The following is an 8,235-nucleotide window of genomic DNA, read 5'->3' as shown; positions in this document are numbered from 1 at the left end:
TGGTAATACACACCCAGACCCAATACTAAAGAAAATACAGAATAATTCCTACAGATGTAGTCTTTCTTCTTCAGGACCATTTTTACTTAAGGTAATACACCAATATTATATAAGACAGACCTACATTATAAAACTATGTTTAAAAATTATTGTTATCATCATCATTGTTGTTGTTATTAATAATTAACTTATTTATTTTTGTATTTCTTATTTTGTTCTTAACGTTAGGCACTTTGGTCAGCCCTTACACTTTATAACCAAGCTAACTTAATTTATAAAGTAAAATATTAATTAGATTTTATCTTTATTTTTTAAATTTATTTTTGGGGTGTTTTGTGCATGTTTTAGTAAAAATTTATGTCCTGGCTGGAATAAAAAATATCCACTTCCATTACACAGCACAAATGTTTTCTCAGGAGTTCAGTGATGCAGAATCCTCATGAAGTGAAGTTAGTCCACATGTTCAAACTGTCTCCTGCTCAGACAAAAATTCAGCTTTCATTAACAAGGAGTGAATGAAAAATTCTAAATGCAATCAGTGTGAAAAAAGGAAGATTTCTTTAAAAGCATTCAGTAAAATGCAAAGATGACTGTATGTGGTACATGTGATGTGTTCAGAGTCATCAGTTACCTTTATTGCAGATTACACTCTTTAGCAGAATTATTCTAAAGAAAAAAAAACAACAACATTCAGGTCACAAAACTCAACATGATGCAAGAAGTGTCACACAAACACTGGGCCATGACCATTTCCGCACAAACGTTCCTATTCTATAATGTCACTAGTTATACAGTTTGAAATCACTACAATTGTTACTCCCGAGTAAAAATCAGTTAGATGGTATCATTATTATATACGGGGTTTTAGTGGAAGTCATTACTGTAGTTACATATTTTGTGCCACTTTTTCTTACCAAGGCAATAAACACCAGCTGGAGGGATGTGCACTGTCATAAAAATTTGTAGTTCATTTAAAAAACAAATAGGCCGGTATCATTACATCTAGATCTTTGCCAAAGGTTGCCATATTCAGCAGGTATGCTCCTCACGCTGAGGATGTTGTTTCATTTAGATAAGGGCATTTTGAAAACGGTAACCAGAAAAAATCGACTGCAGTAGAAGAAATGTGTAATATAAGGGCAATGGCAGGTTTATACCTAAAGTCTACAGCTAGTGAGTCAGAGGTTGATTCTGTTCAACAACAGAACAACAACACTACGTCCAAAAGAATAGGATCAACCTTTTGACATTTACTTACCTGGATGATTGAGCATGCACCAAGATATAATATATGTGATATTATTTTAATAGATTGAAATGTAAGATTCAAAAACATGAGATCATGGAGTAAAAACATCACTTCCACACAAAAATTAAGGCTATACAGTTTGTCACAGAGAGGCTGTACACTCACCTGGGATCAGTTGTGTCGAGCTGTTTATACTATCTGTAGAAGAACCATCTGAAGAAGTTGATGATTCTGAATCTGCGGAAAAATACAAAATGATTAAAAATGTTCAAGTAAAGGGAAAAAAATGATTTAATAATATTGATGATAATGTTCAAAACAGACAAACAGCCAAAACACAGGGAGAGAATCAAAGTTTTCAGTTGCAAGATGATTTACCATTCTGTTTCTATCACTTGAACATTAATGTTAGCACTGTTTCATTGTATAGGTCAGAACAATCTTAGAAAACCTGCAGAGCTGACTGGTTTAAATCATTAGTACTATAAAATGTAATTTATGTGAGCAAAACTCACAAATCTTAATTAGTGAACATGGAGGAGCTGCTCAGGTTAAAAGTTGAAAGTTTATTGGGGCAACAATCCTGGTCATGGAAGAAGAAGAGGAAGACTGAGATTGTGGTGGTGAAAAAATGGCCCTGAGGAGTGTTAAATTAAGATCCTGATGAGTGCAGGTAAAACCTGTGGCTGCAAGACTGATAAACATTTGTGGCCAAATGGATTAAATTAACATGATTTGCAGTGATTTGCAGATATATTTTTTTTACTGCAGAATACTCATGAACATAGTGGACTCATTTATATTTCCAAGGCACTTGTTTTATTTCTATCTAGTACTGTGTAACTATGAACAGCAAAGATTGTAAATGACTATATGAAGACATGCCATTTTACTTATAAGGGAACAAAACGTAAAAACTAAAGCCACTACATTTACAGTTATTATGAGGACGTAATCAAATCCTCCAATCCAGTTACAAACACACACCTGAGGGGCTCCTTTTTCTTTCAGAATATTTTTCAGGTGGAGTTATCGGGTCTACAAGGAAAAAAAAAGATAAATGAAAAATCATGGCATCAAAAATCTACTCAAAATGTCCACATGGAAAATTTACTTACAAGGTTTAGAAGCTTTAGCTGTAAAAAAGGAATAAAATGTCAGTCATCATAGCTGTAAAATCAAGAACACTGATCCCTACACCGCTAACTCAAACTGGTTTACAATGCTCTCTATGTTACTCTACCTTTTACTTTATTTACTATCGGTTCCTGTTATCACTATTATAACACTGTTATATTATCATCACTCTGGGGCTTACACATCGTTGTTGTACTAGGACCTGAAGCTTGTTTTGATTTGCAACCAGGAAAAACACTAAAAATACTAAAATCATATTTGGACACTTTGATTCACTCACCAGTTTTCTTTTTGTAAATAATGACTCCAATTATTGCAATAACAGCAAGAACAAGAGCAGCAGTGAGAATGGGGATGATCATGATGTTAGGCCCTGCTGCCAAGGTTAAAGACAAACAAACAAATGAAAAACTAACAATTTGTTTAGAAGCATGATTATTTTTTTAAAATGACAGATATTATGACATCATCATGTTCCCTATCAGTATCAGTGTAAATATTATAAAAGACCTTAAAACACTGAAAATGTCAGTACTACAAACGCAAACTATTATGAGGTGGTTAAATAAAAATAAATACCATTAGTGTTTTATATGTCTTAGACTTGTTCTTATTCTTTGATTCTTCATCATATACATATATTATTTATGTGGGGGCCCTTACACAGGTTCATCATGTGGCATAAGATGAGAGAAAAATATTGTACATTATTGTAATAAAGAATACCAAAAATTTGTATTCAGTAACAGATATTAAACACATTGCCACTGGCAGCTGGGTTTGCCATCATCATCCCTTCTGATTAGATTCCTACCTTTATTTGTCTTGATAGCTGTTTTGTCCAGTGTGGTAATGATGTCTTTGTTCACACCAGAGAGCTGAAACACACAATCGTACTTCTTCCAGTCATCAGCTGGAACAGACCTAAGATCCAGGTGAACACTTAATTGGAAGGTCCCATCATTGTTGGTGAGGATCTCCCCTTTCTCTACACCCCCATGAATCTCCACACCGTCTTTCCTCCAGATCATCTCGGCTCTGTTAGGATAGAAACCTGTAGCGTGGCAAATAACTGGAGAGGAAGGAGCCATCTGGAGGAGAGACACTGAAGGAAGAACTGGAGAGTAAAGAGAAACACTGTTCAGTGTTTCTGTATTAACAGCATGCTAACTTATAATTTTTGTTTGATGTAGTCTGAATGCCTTAGACACCCATATTAATGTACATACCGTGTGTGCTTATTATTATACATAAAAAAATGAAGGATAGCACAGAGTCAAATAAAGAAATAAGAGATGTGTGAAGTGAGGGGGAAACACATAAAGGGACTGGTGGTGGTTCTGAAATTTAAAATAAATTCTGAATATTGTTGAAAAACACATGAAAGCAGCAGACAGAGAGAGGAAGAGAGAAAACACACTAAATGTTTACACACTGTGTTGGTCATAAAAAAGTTGTATTGCTGTAATAAAAATGAGGTAAATTATCACACTAAGTCTGGTCATGTGATTGTACCTGTTCTCATTAAAGAGCTCCTCCCATGGTTCAGATACTTCTTCAGCCACTCAGGACAAATCTGGGTGAGGTAGTTCTTCATACTAGATGAAAAAGCTTTGTTACTGTTCAACCTTTGTACGGTCACAAAACCCTGTTGTTTCGGAGCGACCCACGTCTCTGTCTGCAGGTCAAATGTTATTAAGTCTTCTCCATCATAACCAAACTGCTCATATCCCTCCACCTCATTTGTCTCATCATCCCATTTACAGCCGTACATCTGCTGGACAATGTGAACACCTGAAAGAGGAACAGAAACGAAGACGACAGAACCAGAGTGAGATCCAGCATCGTTTCACACAAAGACTTTTTTTTTTCACTTCAATATCAGGCTTATCGCACAAACACGCTGTGGTCATATGAAGTTAATCTAGTCTATTCTGTCGTTCTTCTTATTTAAGGCTGCAGCTAATGATTCATGTCTATTGACTATGCTGAGAGCTCGGACCTGCTACATGCTGCTATCAAGGAGCTGCTAATGGAAGATTACACATTTATGGTAAATGGCCTGTATTTATATAGCGCTTCATTAGTCCCTAAGGACCCCAAAGTGCTTTACACATCCACCCACCCATTCACACACAGGTGATGGCAAGCTACATTGTAGCCACAGCCACCCTTGGGCGCATTGACAGAGGCGAGGCTGCCGAACACTGGCGCCCCTCTGACCACCACCAGTAGGCATTGGGTGAAGTGTCTTGCCCAAGGACACAACGACCGAGACTGTCCAAGCCGGGGCTTGAACCAGCAACCTTCCGATTACAAGGCGAACTCCCAACTCTTGAGCCACGATTGCGATTTATGCTATTAGGATAGTGCCCCTGTGTGTCTGTCCATGTAAATACATGTTAAAATTGATGAATGAGGGTAACTGTAAAGAGACTACATGAAACAGACAATTTTATAAGACTGTTTAAAAAAATTTTAGGGTTATTTTTACCCTACCAGTTTTTAAAAATATCACCTGGTGAAATTATTACCTTCTGTAAATTTATGCTAAATTTAAGACATTTTAAGACATTATTTTCTTTGATTAGAATTCTAGGCTTTTTAAGAATTTTAATTTGTCTGTTAATATGAAATATGGGACCAAGTGTTTCTGAATAGTTGTTCATTACTCACCTCCAGTCTGGTTGAAGCGCTTCTTCACAATGTCAATGCTGGCTTTTAAGACCTGCTCAGCATTAATGGAGGATTGAGTTTGTATTGCCCAGTACTCAGGTCCTTCAGCCTTTGCCATCCAGTCCTGCTTGGGAATCTCTTTTTGTATTTCACTGTCATAATATGAGAATGGCTGCCCATCCACCATGCCCACAGTTACAAGTTCTGGAAAACTTGAAATTCCTGATGATGCCGTGTAGAAGTATTGCAGTGAATGTGTAACTGCAGGACAAGAATGCACTTCATCACTTTTTTGAATAAAATATGACAGGGACTCAACCAACTGCAAACAACTGGAGAAAACATTAACTGAAATTTGGTTGCTTTTAATCAACTTTAAAGTTTGTAGTCACTTACACATTAAACACTATATTTAATTCGATTCAGACAATTGTATTTGAAAACCTTTTATAAGAGTTTATGCAAGTATGCCTAATAGCACTTGAAGCACTTATAGGCTGCTCATTTTAAACCTTAATTTCAATACTGTGATCCAGAGCTATAGGAAAATTGGAGGACTATGTAAATTAAATACATATATACATCAGGAAAAAATGCAAGGAAATGGTAAATCATTATATCCATGACTATTTCAGTAAAGTAGTAGCGACTGAATGCAAAACCGAAGAGAAACTATTTAAAAAAAAATTCAAATTAACAAACAGCTTCTAATGTAAGCTTGTAAGGACATCAGATAAAGGGACCCCCCCCCCCCCCCCCCCCAATGTCAAATTAAGCAGTTAAGCTCCTGCTGTAGTATATTTATTGTATCCGTGTAAAAATTATGTTGACCTACTTACAAACATCAACAATATATTTGTCCACTTAGGGTTAGGGGTTAGGGTTATTTTACAGTCCTCAAATTCCTGAAATTTTACAGCATGTATCAAACTTTTGACCAGAGCAGACTGCACATACTCTGGGTAAAGACGCTGTTTTTCTTTTATCACAGCCTCACCTAAAACAAAAACAAAACAAAACAAATCAAACAACTTAAAGTACCTGCTGCTGCGCTGGATAACCCAAGGAATATCACACTCAGAGCCAGAAATGTCTTCATTTCCTTCTGTTGCTCGAAAACCCTCGGCAAATTGCTAATAGCAAAAATAAACGCTGTGAAGTGAAAGAAGACACTTCCAACAGCACAATCGCCAACCAACTGAAAGAAGCGGCTCAAAAGCTTCGAATGTCAACTAATAAGAGCCAATAAGAATTTACGCAGCGCACTGCGTCATTAAAATCCAGGTGGAATATACCAACAAAGGTTATGAACGAAAGCGCAAGTAGATTTCGCTGGTGGTTGCTGGTGCTGGTATCCCGCGGCAGCCTACGTCTATTGCAGCATAACTGAGGGAGGATTCAGGGTCACCTGGTCCAGCCCTAACTATATGCTTTAGCAAAAAGGAAAGTTTTAAGCCTAATCTTGAAAGTAGAGAGTGTTGGAGACACTATAGCAGTGTCTACAGTGAATCCAAACTGGAAGCTGGTTCCACAGAAGAGGGGCCTGAAAACTGAAGGCTCTCCCTCCCACACTCCCTAGCAGATCGTTACATGAAGGAACCTTTGGAATGCAAGGCTTGGCATCTATCTTGGCCTTAAGACAACAATTCTGATGTCTATAGATCCAAACGGGACACAAAAAAAAAAAAAACTAAAAAAAAAACTAAAAAAAAACGAAATGAAAATTAAAATGTTTTGATTTCAACCAGACCTAAGCAGGTCATTGATGTTTTTTCTTTCTTCTTCTTTTTTTTATATTCATGATCTGTTATGATCTTTAGTTTGATGTAAGATTTTTGTTTAAGTAGAAATTCTGAAGGTTTTTTCTCTGATATTTTATGTATTTTGGGACTTTATTTCTAAATTTCCATTTAGAAATTAAACAGTGATGCTCAAATCACTTCTGGTGTTGGGTTGGTCAGTAATATTAGTAAAAATATCACAGAGTTCATCTAAAGAGGACTCCTACAGGCTGGAGAAGCTTACCAGGTGGGCTGGCTCTGTGGTTGGCAGTAAGCTTGACTCTGGTGACAGTGGCTGAGAAGAAGTCTGGACAAACTGCATCATGGACAATGTCAGCCACCCACTGCACAGTGTCATCAACGCACAGACAGGCTGCTCTTCCCCAGGAGTAGAACCAGCAGGACTCAAAACCCCTTCACACCCCAAGCCATCAAACTGTATAACACTGGGAGAGGGGGAGGAGTAGCAGGAGGAGGGGAGGGGTGGACATTGTTGACCCAGTGCAATAAGCTAAACTAAACATACTGACACTTTGCCACTGTTTACATTTTTATTCCTGGGCTTCCTTTAATTATCACATCTTAAATTCTTATTGCTGCTGATATTTTGTTCATAAGTATTTGTACCTGCTTGGTATTCTTTCTTATTTGTATTCCCTGAGGGGACCTTTCCGAGGGATTAATAAAGTTATATTCTATTCTTCAAATCACAACAACAGTTGCCTCATAGTGTTTTACATTGCAAGTTAAAGACCCTACAGTAAACGTCGAGAACCAGATGGCCCCTACTATGGCCCCAGCCACAGTAACTTAGTCTTTGACACTCTCACAAAAGACTCTCTTCTCTCGTTCGCTCGTTCTGGGCTGAACTAATTTAGTCCAAATGGTCAGCAAACCAACACCTGTCACTCACTACTCTTTGAAGATGAATGGTAGATGATGCTACCTTGCATGGGCTGTGAAAAATAAGCCCATTTAGCTAAATCCTGTGTTTTTCTTTTTTTTTTCCCCTTTTGACTGTTTGGTGTTGTTGCTGCAGTTAGTCACACCAGTGTTTAAACAAGCTGTTCTAAGATGATTTTATATGTATATTTATGTATTTATATTGAAAAGGATAAGGAAGGCCCTATTCAGCCCATTCAGACCAACCTTTTGTAGCTTTTTACTTAAAAATAAGAGCAATTTGAGAGAAATCACACCAGGAATGATGAATGTCACATTTTATCTCAAAATATAAAGAAAAAGTCTTCAGCTATCCTTTATGTCTTTATACTTTATTAGGAATAGGTGCAATGATTTATGGAAAAAAATACAAACATTCAAAAGTACAAATTCAGTATATCAAGCAAAAACAAAGTTTTTACCATTTTAACAACCTTGCGAGTGAATATT

The 8,235-nt window shown here is 36.9% G+C and overlaps 1 protein-coding gene across 1 annotated transcript; it reads right to left on the bottom strand.

Annotated features, from left to right (window-relative positions):
* Positions 1–296: 296 nt before the first annotated feature.
* Positions 297–6,251, bottom strand: LOC147303391 (major histocompatibility complex class I-related protein 1-like). The gene is made up of 9 exons (XM_086280878.1): positions 6,104–6,251; positions 5,063–5,323; positions 3,902–4,180; positions 3,201–3,503; positions 2,667–2,762; positions 2,237–2,287; positions 1,415–1,486; positions 632–666; positions 297–475 (listed from the first exon to the last, which is right to left on the bottom strand). The coding sequence occupies exons 1-8, from the start codon at positions 6,159–6,161 to the stop codon at positions 662–664; spliced, it is 1,125 nt and encodes a 374-aa protein (XP_086137004.1). The 5' UTR covers positions 6,162–6,251; the 3' UTR covers positions 297–475; positions 632–661.
* Positions 6,252–8,235: the final 1,984 nt, after the last annotated feature.

The sequence above is a fragment of the Aulonocara sp. 'chitande type north' Nkhata Bay genome, linkage group LG22, assembly GCF_057382095.1.
Source record: "Aulonocara sp. 'chitande type north' Nkhata Bay isolate Kocher_YH1m ecotype deep benthic linkage group LG22, A_spYH_male_GT1.1, whole genome shotgun sequence".
Taxonomy (NCBI): Eukaryota; Metazoa; Chordata; class Actinopteri; order Cichliformes; family Cichlidae; genus Aulonocara; species Aulonocara sp. 'chitande type north' Nkhata Bay.
Note: the sequence above shows the minus strand (reverse complement) of the source record. Positions and strands in the feature narration are given on the sequence as shown.